This window comes from Zootoca vivipara, chromosome 10 (assembly GCF_963506605.1).
Source record: "Zootoca vivipara chromosome 10, rZooViv1.1, whole genome shotgun sequence".
Lineage (NCBI taxonomy): Eukaryota > Metazoa > Chordata > Lepidosauria > Squamata > Lacertidae > Zootoca > Zootoca vivipara.
The window spans coordinates 58,460,915-58,473,687 of NC_083285.1; the positions used below are offsets into that span (position 1 = coordinate 58,460,915).

Consider the following 12,773-nt stretch of genomic DNA (forward strand, 5'->3'; position numbering starts at 1 on the left):
GGAAAAAAAAGAACAGTGTGACATGGAACAACCACTGCTAATATCCATTTTCTTTGCCCCTCCCCCCAGTTATGCAAAGCCTTTGATTTCGAACACTCCAAAGTCTAGGAGCAACCCAGCGTCAGTGGGGAAGATGAGCAGACACCAGCTAGGGACTGTGAAACTAGCCAGTGGGCATTTGAGATTCTGATCACATTCCATGTGTGAAGTTCTAGAGGCCGTTTGTCCTCCATTTGGAGCCCAAAGGCTTTTAGGTTAAGCATAGCACCAACCACACAGAAAGGAAGGCATCACTAAGTATGATGGTCGCCACTCAATCTCTCCCTTAAGTTGTGACTGGGACTTCCCCTGTCACTGTTCTGATCTAGTTCTGGGCTGCATCAATAGGAGTATAGCATCTAGATCAAGGGAAGTAATAGTACCACTGTATTCTGCTCTGGTCAGACCTCACCTGGAGTACTGTGTCCAGTTCTGGGCACCACAGTTCAAGAAGGATACTGACAAGCTGGAACGTGTCCAGAAGAGGGCAACCAAAATGTTCAAAGGCCTGGAAACAATGCCTTATGAGGAACGGCTTAGGGAGCTGGGTATGTTTAGCCTGGAGAAGAGAAGGTTAAGGGGTGATATGATAGCCATGTTCAAATATATAAAAGGATGTCATATAGAGGAGGGAGAAATGTTGTTTTCTGCTGCTCCAGAGAAGCGGACACGGAGCAACGGATTCAAACTACAAGAAAAAAGATTCCACCTAAACATTAGGAAGAACTTCCTGACAGTAAGAGCTGTTTGGCAGTAGAATTTGCTACCAAGGAGTGTGGTGGAGTCTCCTTCTTTGGGGGTCTTTAAGCAGAGGCTTGACAGGCATATGTCAGGAATGCTTTAATGGTGTTTCCTACTTGGCAGGGGGTTGGACTGGATGGCCCTTGGGGTCTCTTCCAACTCTATGATTCTAGTCAGCAGTAGAAGGAGATGTTCTGAAGGACATTTGTGCTATGCAAACTGCAGGCTGTGCAGCCCAGGGCTGGTCAGTGAGCAAAGACCCCACAAAAGCTGTTGTGGCACCATTTCACACTACAACATTTTGTTGCAGATCCCATTCGTATTGCTGCATGAAGCAGGTTGTTTGCCATTTCTCAGTGAGATTTTAAATTGAATTTTATTGAATTACCCCCCAAAAAAGCAAAAACAAAGTCGAACAATGAAAAATAAGCCATAATAAATCAAATCAACACATTCTGTACATACATTTTAGGGGGGGGGGGGAGTGAGGGGAAGCAGGTCATGGTCCAGACCAAACCATTGCCCAGACATCCAAGCAAATTAATCTGAGAAGGAGAGTATGTATCTGAAAACTTCTGTTTCTCTTGTGTTTATGGAAGGTCGCCATCCTTAGCTGCCAGATGAATCATATCCTCTGTCTCTGGTACAATTGGTAGGGGCAGACCTCTTGTTCCAGTATTGAAGTGTTAGATGTTTACAGTAGCTACTCTGAGTGCCCCCTGCCAGTTCGATTGTCTCTCTGTCAAGTTCCAAAGGACCAGAACATAATTCAGGAGGACATTATCATCTGTAAATCTCAAGGAGGTGACCAAAACCATATTTATATGGCTAATTACTTCTCACCAAAAGACTTTGACTTTAGGACGATATCAAGTCACGTGTCATAGTGTTGTCTGAGAATTTGCTAAGCAACTCCAAGGAAGGGGTTTCCAAGTAAGATCTTGGGATTCTTTCTCACCAGTTCACTCTACCCTTTATCATAGCTGCCAAGTTACCCATTTTTTAAGGGATTTTCCCTTATGCTGAATAGGCTTCCTCGCGAGAAAAGGGAAAACTTGGCAGCTATGCCCTTTATTTACTTATTATTTATAAACCTACCTTAATTAAAAATAATCGGGGCAGTAAACAACAAACATAATCCAAAAATGGCCCGAAAGCCATAAAATGCAATAATAAAACAGGATTGAAAGGCAGAATGGATTAATGCTGTGTAAAAGGGTTCTCTCTTAAGTTCTTGTTTAAAGCCGTACTCCATCAGTGGATGATAAAAGCAATAGCACTCAGTGATTATCGAAGGAGAAAGAAAACGTTGGTGGAATTCTCAGGGTTGGGGTGCAGTGCTTTTTGCAGTGCTTACAATACCCCTGAGATGCAGTGTTCTGGTATTCTCATACTTCAGTTAAAGCTCCCCTTTTATGTTGGTTGGATGTTTCTTCCTCACTTTCTTTAAAGCTTAATTTATTTATTTTTGACTTTGCTTACAGGCCTCCTCAGCATGAACTCCAGGGCACTCTTATTTTGCTGAGACACCAAAATGTGCATTTATGCGTAGAAATTAGCATATGCAAATTTTGTAACAAATTTGTGCCCTGGGCCTGTGCTTGCAATCCTCCTGCAAGGCACTAGCATATTTTTATTGTAAGAAAACCAATTACTGCTGATAATATGGACTACCTGGAAGTTTTAAATAGACGTAAACCATACATAGTTTTAGGCAGACTTAGACTGCAGTCCTATACATGACAGTAAGCTTCACTGGACAAGGCAAGGCTTACTTCTGAGTAGACATGCATAGGATTGTATTGCTAGATATGTCTATATCAGGCATAGGCAACCTTGGCTTGCCAGATGTTTTGGAACTACAACTCCCATGATCCCTGACCACTGGCCCTGTTAGCTAGGGGTCATGGGAGTTGTAGTTCCTAAACATCTGGAGAGCCAAGGTTGCCTCTGCCTGGTCTATATGAACAAAAACATGAATGGAGAAGACATGTGAGAAGAGATGTGGGTTAAATCCATAGAACAAGTAAATGTCAGGACAATAGCAGACCCTAAGGATTTAGAGTTAATGCAATCTGGGCTGCATTATAAATTTAAAACTCCCACCCCCCCAAAAAAAGAATGCTGTGAAATGTGGTTTGTTGTGGGTGCTGAGAATTGCTAGGAGACCCCTATTCCCCTCACTGGGCTTCAGTTCCCATATTGAAAAGAGAGATTGGCTGTTAAACTACTCTGAAAATTGTAGCTCTGTGAGGAGAAATAGGGATCTCGTGACAACTCTCAGCACCGTTAAGAAACCGCAGCTTCTATGATTCTCTGGGGGAAGCTATGGCTATTTAAAGTGGTATGATATTGGTTTTTTATATATAGTGCAGATGGGGGCCTAGTCTCCACACAATGTATCCTTCTCAGCCTTGTTGTCACAATGATTCTGGTCCTGTGACTCAGAAAGAATGGTAAAGAAAAAGTGTTTTGTAGGCGTTTTACATGCGATATAACACTGATGCCAGATGGCACTGTGGAGTTCCATTTTTGCCATTACGATTTCTCATTATAAAAGTTACAACACATTTTTCTGAAGCATTTCTTTGATGTGTCTAGATCCAGCCCAAGTCCAGCTCAAAGTCGTTTTTCTGCTGTTAGCTTAGGTCCCATTGCTTTCAATTGGACTCAGTGTTGACTAACATCAGCTGGGTCAAGAAAGCCTTGTTGCCTACCCATTGGCTGCAGCAGCAACTAATTTGCATGTCTGGATCTGTCATCATATTTCAATCACTGCAGGCAGAATTTTAGTGTTATGTGTCAACTCAAATACAACTCTTTTCAGCAAAGAGAGGTTACACGTCCCTATGAGAGTCAACCATCCATCAGACCTCAAGTAATGTGTGAATGATTCAGTATTGCTCTATGACTTCCTTTCAAATGAAGCTCTTTAGAAATGAAATTCACTGGAGTGAAATCTCCATGTTGACTAGGTCTTTGGTTGTGTGCATCTTCTTCCTGCCCTGATCACGGCTGGTGGACCTTCCCCTAAACAGACTTCCTCCTCTTCCCAAACATGTTGTTGATCAGTTTGGCCATAGATTTTGACCCACTAGGCCGCCTTTTCTCCTTCCCCTTAGCGTTCGAGGTGACGTTCTTCAGGACTTTGGTGAACATGGCTGCCACTTCCTGGCAATGTTCCGCCGCAGACAGTTCACAGAATTGGCATTTGTAGTCCAGGGCCAACTTTTGCCCTTCATCCCAGCCAACTTCACGCATATGGCACAGATCTTGCTTGTTCCCAACTAAAATGACAGTGGAATCTGCAGCCCTGAGGGAGGGTTGAGGAGAGGAAAAACTCGTAAAACACAATTTGTTGATCATTTTATTCTGATGTTGCTTATTATTATTTATTATTACAGTTATATTCCCTCTATTCTCCAAGGAGCTAAAGGTGGCATTAGGCTGAGGCTTTGACTGGCCCAAGTTCACCCAGTGAGTTTCATGACTGAGCAGGGATTTGAACCCGGGTATCCCAGGTCCTAGTCCAACAAACCCACAATGGCTTTCTATGTTACATAGAGTAGCCCTGTGTCCTGTTTTACAGATCCTCTATCATGTGTCATTATTAATTATTATTATTATTACAGTGGTACCTCTGTTACAAACTTAATTTGTTCCAGAGGTCTTAACCTGTTCTTAACCTGAGGTACCACTTTAGCTAATGGGGCCTCCCCCTGCCGCCACTGCACGATTTCTGTTCTCATCCTGAGGTAAAGTTCTTAACCCGAGGTACTACTTCCAGGTTAGCGGAGTCTGTAACCCAAATTGTTTGTAACCTGAGATGTTTGTAACCAAAGGTACCACTGTATTAATTTCTAAATATGTTTATAAGCTAGCAGATGGAAGTTTTATACAATTCTGTATGTCCTTCCTTTGATGATGCGTTTCCTCCATTGTTGGAATGTGTATTGTGTAAGTAGTCATTGTGCTGGATAGAAGTACTGCCTTTAGCTTATTTACACGGACCAGACAATTTGGTGGTGTTTTTACCAATACAATTTTAAGCCCCACTGATAATGGTTTTGCAAGGCGGCACCTAAATCTTAAGAAACAAAATGAAGAACATGGTTCAGTTCATGTTTTGCATGCTGAATGTAAGAGATTAGGGCCTTAACTGCACTGCAAACCTATATCAGAAATATCCTGCTTGAACTGACATAGCTTCACTTAAAAGAATCTTAGGAACTGTGGTTTGGCGAAATGCTTTAGATTTCTCCATTGTGATCCTTCTCCCACCCTCATGTATCTCCCAGGGCTTCTTGGGAAAAAGGAATGACTCTTAGGCCAGCAAAACTCTGGATGCATTCAGACATGAGGATTATTGCATTAGTTCCCCTGGTTATCCTGCTAGGACTACTGTCCTGGCATCTGACCATCATTTTACAGTGTGTTACCTGTTGCATTATGGAACTGGCTTGATATACCCCCATGTCATGCTAAATCTCATTCACACCCAGTGGGCATGGTGTGACACAACAGCAGGCATCATGGGACATGTCTCCACCCTTCAAGTGCCAGCATGCTTCTGTTCCCGCCTTTCCCACAAGAAAGTCCTATATGCCAGAACGGCACCACAGATTTCATTGCTTGGGCAGCAGTGGTGTGATCCATGAAGACAACAGGAAGATTTCCAGTGTGAAACACCCATGATTTTCCAGGTTAACAGTGTCACAAACAGATGGGGTGTTTTTTTAAGTCATTAACCTGAGAGTGAGCACGAGATTTCTGCTAGATTTGCAGAAGTGGCTCTTATGTCATGTGAAAGATGACACAAAGCGTGAAAAGGATGGGGATAAGGGAATCATACAGTCCAACTCTCTGCAGTGCAGGAATATTCTGCTCAATGTGGGGGCTCGCCTCGAACCCATGACCCTAAGAATAAAGGGCTATCTGAATGCAGCCCCTGTAGTACAGAGATGTTCAACAGGATGGGAACTATAAGAAATAACCAGACTCTCTCATGGCTATCACATTCCTTTCAGCGTTCCTAGTTCCGGCCATTGAAGGGCTTACCTTTTGCAGCCCGACATGTGGCACTCTCGTATCCGGTACAGCAAGGCTTTCGCAAAGGCAAAGGAGGCTCTGTCACTGATTGCGTACACGACCACAAACCCATCCGCCCAGTGGAGCTCATCAGTGAGGGACAATTTCCCTCGTCGAGGCTGGAAAGTAACATTGCATGAGAGGATGCATCACATAGCATATCACAGAGCACCTTAATGACTGGAAGCGCTGAATTTTAGATACTTTGCCCTGGAAACTCTCACAATAACCTATGAAAGCTGCTTCTAGTGAAGTATGAGAAGCCGAGGTAAGCAGAACAAAGAGGGATACTGGGAGTGGCTGCCAAGACCATATAACACCAGTCCTGAAAGACCAACATTGGCTCCCAGTACATTTCTGAGCGCAATTCAAAGTGTTGGTGCTGACCTTTAAAGCCCTAAACGGCCTTGGCCCAGTATACCTGAAGGAGTGTCTCCACCCCCATCCTGCAGCCCAGCCACTGAGGTCCAGCACCAAGGGCCTTCTGGTGGTTCCCTCACTGTGAGAAGTGAAGTTACAGGGAACCAGACAGAGGGCCTTCTCGGTAGTGGCGCCTGCCCTGTGGAACACCCTCCCATCAGATGTCAAGGAAATAAACTATCCGACTTTCTAAAGACATCTGAACGCAACCCTGTTTAGGGAAGTTTTTAATGTCTTATCGTGTTTTTTTGTATTCTCTTGGGAGCCACCCAGAGTGGCTGGGGAAACCCAGCCAGATGGGCGGGGTATAAATAATAAATTATGATTATTATTATTATTAGCATGTAAACACATATAAAATCACAATAACTGCTTTGTTGGGTCAGACCAACTATCCATGTAAGTTCACATGAACCTTTGGTGCACAAACCTATATGGTGTCGATATACAGCCCACGATTCTGTCTATAAAAGCCCCCCTGGACTCTCCCCTGTGTTTTGGTATTCAGAACTATCACAATTAACTGGAACCTAAGTAGAACAGCCATTGACAGCACCATCCTCCAAGAATTGGCTTAATTCCTTTTTTTAAACAGCATGTGAACTTATTGCCATCGCAACATCATGTGGCAGTGAATTGCATAAACGGATTATGGGCTAGGGGATGCGAATGTGGATGCATACATTAAATACTTATTTGATCCCAGCCATTGGTTTTCACCAACACCAATCCAACCCTCCCAACTATTTGCATCCCAAAAAGGAGCACGCAGCCACAAACCATGTGGGGACCACTTTTTTGGCTCAAAATGGATCAACATCGAAGACGTGAGTCTTAATTAGGGTTCAGTTTAGATCCATGGATCTTGCAGCTCCCTCTCTTGCACTTTACTTCCCAACATTACTTAAAAGATCTTTAGAGCGATGTGGCGTGATGCAACATCAGAGCGCGCTGTCGGCAGTGTTCTTTAACTTACTTGTGAACAAGGATCATATATTTCCAGGTTGATCGGCTTTCCTTCCAGAAAAATGTGCTTTGTATAGATGCACTCTGTGAGACAAGAGAAGGAGGACACAAATGATTATGAGTTTGGTGGGGGGGGGAGAGAATTGCCACTGTTTATGTAAAAAAAAAAAAAACAGGATTCACATCCCCACTCAGCCACTCATGGAGCAACCTTAGGCCAGTCACAGTCTTTCAGCCTAACCTACCTCACAGAGTTGTTGTGTAGATAAAATGGTGGGGAAGACAATCATATATGCCACCTTGAGTTCCTCAGGAAAAAGGTCGGATATAAATGTCATTCATTCATTCATTCATTCATTCATTCATTCATTCATTAATAAAGTGGTATGTGTCAGCCTGGATAGCTCAGTTGGATGAAGTGTAGTGCTGATAATGCCAAGGTTGCAGGTTCGATTCCCTATTCCTGCGTTGCAGGTGGTTGGGCTCGATGATCTTCAGGGTCCCTTCCAACTCTACAATTCTATGATTCTGCTTTCAGTGCATAGTGCAGATGGGACCTAAGAGGCAAAGTAGATACAGATTTTCCAAGTTAGTGGAGGCTTACCAGAGTCAGAAGCATATTCTCCAATGAAGCGCCTGGTCAGAAAGCGTACCGTAAGGGCTGCAATGAGAGAACAAAATGTGACGTGAGAAATGATCTTCAGCCTGTTGGACAAGCCTAAGACATTTTGCTGCCTGAGGCAGGGCAGCAACATGCACAGTACCCACAAAGTTGGCACTGAGACAGAAATTCCACAAGCATCTATTTTTGGAAATATAAATACAAAAATAAATTATTTGCTTCTCATTTGGGACATACCAGTTGCCAGCAACATACACTTCATTCTGGCCCACTTCATTCTGGCCATGGTGACACAAAAGTGTGGGCTGGCACTGATGACAACTAGGTTATGTGGACTTGTGTGCATCTGTAGGACAGACACTGCAATAAATCCCCATCTCCCTAAACCTCGCGGATGGAGAAAGTTGGCTGCAACTATTGCCTTTGTTTTCAGTGGGGCTTAGTTTTGCTGGAGCCTGGCCACAGAATGCACTGACACTTTCCTAGAAAAGGAGACAACAACAAGATGTTCCAGGCAATTAATTGGTCCCTAGTGCTGAAGAGACCAACAATGGATCCCTGGTGAGGAAGGATTTGGTGCAGAAGAGGAAAGAATGGAGAGGCACTTTTTAGCACTCATTTATGAATGCCATTCAAGTCTGTCTTTTCTCCCTTGGTGGAATTCAAGATGGTTTAAGATAGAGAGCCCACTGAATCTCTCATCCAGGCACCCTTCAGACTGCGATCTGCTTCACTTCCACAAGAGTGTTGCATCACTTGCCTTCAGACAATGTCCTTTGGCATCTGCATACCCCCGGGACTCGAATTTCGAGTTTCAGTGTCAAAATGAAACAGTAAAAGTGGGCAGTGTGGTGGAATGGGAGACCAAAAAGCTCAAATGGTTTGCTTAGCCATCAAGCTCAACAATGACCCTGGGCTAGTCACCATCTTCTGTCCCAACCTATTTCACAGGGATGTCATGCCCATCTGAGCTCCTTGGAAGAAACGTTAAGAGAAAAATGTGATAAAGAAGACTAGTCTTGCTAATCAGCTGCACTGCAGAAATACCCTATCCTATGTCAGATCTACTCCTCAAGCCAGAAGCACATTCAGCTCTGCCACTGATCATCTGGGACACTGCAGGACTCAGGTCTGCACAAAATAATTTGGGACAATAACAGGACTCACAGAATTGCAGAGTTGGAAGGGGTACACTAGGGTCATCTAGCGTGACCTCCTGCAATGCAGCAATGACATTTACAGACCCTAGCAGGTGGCCATCCAACTTCTGTTGAAAAACCTCCAGTAAAGGAGAGTTCACCACCTTCCAAGGTAGTCTATCCCACTGTCAAGTCAGAAAGTTCTTCCAAATGTTTAGTCAGAATCTCCTTTCTTGTAACTTGAATCTATTGGTTCGGGTCCTAGTCTCTGGAGCAACAGTAAGCAAGCTTGCTCCATCTTCAGTGTGACATCCCTTCAGATAGCTGAAAATGGCTATCCTATCATCTCATCATGTCTGCACAAAACAAGCTGGAAACATCAGCAACAGGGTTTCCCATGCCAAATTAGCATGATGATGTTGATGATGATGATAATTCTCCCACACATTTAATTAATGGCTAAAGCTTTACACTGGAGAGGTGCCACTGGGTGAATCCGAAATGCATCCTTAAGGAGCAATATTTGGGCTATTGTGAGTGGACAGCTTACAGATCTTAGTGGAAAACTGGATTTATAGACTCCAGAGTTAGTTTTGGAGAACATTGCCAATGGCATAGTTTTGGAAATCATTGGTCAGGAGAGGTGAGATATCAAAATGTCACATTTGGAAAGTTGACGTCTCTCATCATGGTTGCACTGAGATGTCTGTGCATGTTAACTCTGAAGTTAAATCTGTTTTAGATCAAATGGGCTCAAGTAAATATTCCTAGGCTGACAGCAATAGAGAGTTTGTGCTTCTTAAAAAAAGAGAAAATAAAATGTACCATTCAAAGGTTGAACTTCCAATTTCAATTTTGCAGTTTCAAATTCAGCTATTGGAATTTTCAGCTGCTTAAAATGCTGCTTTGTAAAATGAAATTTCAAATTGAAGACATCCCAGAATTCTGGACACACACACACACACACACACACCACGAGGTAAAGTGGCTAACTTTTTTTTAACCAGTTGTCCTCCTGTGTATGGCATACATATGGTATGTCAAAATGCTGTTAACCGGACAGAAGCAGGGCCTGTGAAAAGTTGGCAATTTGGATGAGGTATATGGAAAGAAATTTATTTTCTTGTGCAAAATAAATAAAGACAGCTCTTGGACACATATCCCTTGCTTTTATTTCAAAAGAAAGGGAAACAAAATCTCTCTCTCACTCACTCACACACTCACACACAGACACACACACACATGTACCTTATCCTATAAACTTCATGCAAACTTTACATTATATCACAAACACACCAAGCAATCCCTCACCCCAGCCAAAAAAGCAGTGGGGGGAGAGAGATGGAGAACTCCAGTAGTTTTTTAAAGTTACCCCAAAGTGCCTGTAAACCGATACAACAGCAATTTAGGTAGCTAGAAAATAGAGGTCAAACAGAGGGGAGCCTTACCAGATTTGCCTGTTCCTTCGCTGCCCAAAACTGCTACTTTCATTTCATTCATTCTTGGAAAAGCAGCCCGACTTGGGCTGCTTTTATTCAGGCACTTAAAGCGATCCAAACCACAAACTTCCACACAGGGAAGATGCGCTCGCCGGTGGTGCAACTTCAGTCTGTTCCTATTGCTTCTGCGCCCTTGCCCCTCGTCTTTACGCACTTCGCCTACCGGTACTTCCCCAGAGAGCAATTTGGAGCTCTTTGACCGCTGCCTGCAACTTCTTCTATTTAGCCTCCTGGAGGGAGGGCGAACTGGGAGCATAATAAGGCAATGCAGTTCAAGAACCCGCCCACCCTTAGATGCCTGCGTTTTTCGTTTGTGTGTGTGCGTCTATTTGGCAAGGAAAGGAACTGAGACGTCTCTTCCATCTCCGTCCAAGCCTGTGATCGTGCTCTCCTCTTTGCAACAGTATGAAACAGGCACAAAGCAAACAAGAACATGCTCTGGTCAATTTCCTCCCTGCCTGTTAAGAGGGGAGATAGATATTTCCTCAAATGACTTAGGGAGAGGAAAGTGAAATTGAGTTTCATCATGTGAAATTGACCTCCTTAATTTTTGAACGTCCCCTGAACTGGTGGTTTTATTGTTTTAACTGGGTTTTATATAAAAAAAAAACTATTTTAAGTCTATTTGTTTTATTTTATAAAATTTATAGTATGCTTGATTGTAAAAATAAAAATAAAATAAAAACCCTCAAAGTGGTTTATAAAAAAAGGACAAAAGTGTTAAATCATTGCTAAAAAGAATTAACAACAATAATTTAAAACAGACAATAAATAAAAATGTACAAGCCAAAATCAGATTAAAGCACATATCAACATTCTACGTAACTGGGTAGGCTTGTTTGAACAACAATGTTTTTAGCGGGCGCTGAAAACATAGCTGCCAAGTTCTCCCTTTTTTTAAGGGAAATTCCCTTATGCTGAATAGGCTTCCTCGCGAGAAAAGGGAAAACTTGGCAGCTATGGCTGAAAAAAGTACAGTGAAGCTGCCTGCCTGATATTGTGGTTGCTTTATTGTATATTTTTGTAAAGGATGTTTTATTGTTATTGCGTATTTTAATTATATATTGATTTTATAGCTGGAAAGTGCTTAGAAGGCATTTTGGCATATACATGGCATAATAATTAATCAATTATAATTATAATAACTTGCCCATCATGTTATTTCCAGAGTTTCCCCTGCAAAAGCATCACTGCTCTTCCCTCCCTGGAGTTAGGAGAAGGAAGGAGAGATGGGTCTCCCAGTGGATATTGATGGTTATATAGAACCTTTAGAGGCAGTGTATCATTGAATTCCAGTTTGGGAATGGGCTTGGGAACAGCATAGTGTGGCTATTGCATTCACGCTCTCCTCGTAAACTTCCCAGGGGCAGCTGGTTGGTCTCTGTGAGAAACAGGGTGTTAGATTAGCGGCAGAACAAGCCACTATCTTCAATGGCGCTTACTCCCTAGTAACAACGCAATCCAATAAAAGTCTTCTGAGAAGTCCCACTGAGTACAATAGAACACAAGGGTATTAGTTCAAGCTAGGAAATAGGGAGTAGTGATTTACTAGTCTGGTATGCAAGTTGGGCTTTGTTCCATTACAAAAATAGAAAGATGTGTTTTACTCCAATTTCTGTAAGTTTTATTGTGTTGCATTGGGGGGGAAAAAACATCTATAGAGCAGGTTCGAATGTCTCTGGGGCCAGCCAAAATCGGTACAAAAATGAGTGCAGAAGTGAATCATAGAATCATAGAATCATAGAGTTGGAAGAGACCACAAGGGCCATCCAGTCCAACCCCCTGCCAAGCAGGAAACACCATCAAAGCATTCCTGACAGATGGCTGTCAAGCCTCTGCTTAAAGACCTCCAAAGAAGGAGACTCCACCACACTCCTTGGCAGCAAATTCCACTGCCGAACAGCTCTTACTGTCAGGAAGTTCTTCCTAATGTTTAGGTGGAATCTTCTTTCTTGTAGTTTGAATCCATTGCTCCGTGTCCGCTTCTCTGGAGCAGCAGAAAACAACATTTCTCCCTCCTCTATATGACATCCTTTCATATATTTGAACATGGCTATCATATCACCCCTTAACCTTCTCTTCTCCAGGCTAAACATACCCAGCTCCCTAAGCCGTTCCTCATAAGGCATTGTTTCCAGGCGTTTGACCATTTTGGTTGCCCTCTTCTGGACACGTTCCAGCTTGTCAGTATCCTTCTTGAACTGTGGTGCCCAGAACTGGACACAGTACTCCAGGTGAGGTCTGGCCAGAGCAGAATAC

The 12,773-nt window shown here is 43.0% G+C and overlaps 1 protein-coding gene across 1 annotated transcript; it reads right to left on the bottom strand.

The window, feature by feature from the left end:
* Positions 1-960: 960 nt before the first annotated feature.
* Positions 961-10,742, bottom strand: RERGL (RERG like). Its single transcript, XM_035127955.2, has 5 exons — positions 10,464-10,742; positions 7,859-7,915; positions 7,265-7,338; positions 5,839-5,987; positions 961-4,093 (listed from the first exon to the last, which is right to left on the bottom strand). The coding sequence occupies exons 1-5, from the start codon at positions 10,513-10,515 to the stop codon at positions 3,811-3,813; spliced, it is 615 nt and encodes a 204-aa protein (XP_034983846.1). The 5' UTR covers positions 10,516-10,742; the 3' UTR covers positions 961-3,810.
* Positions 10,743-12,773: the final 2,031 nt, after the last annotated feature.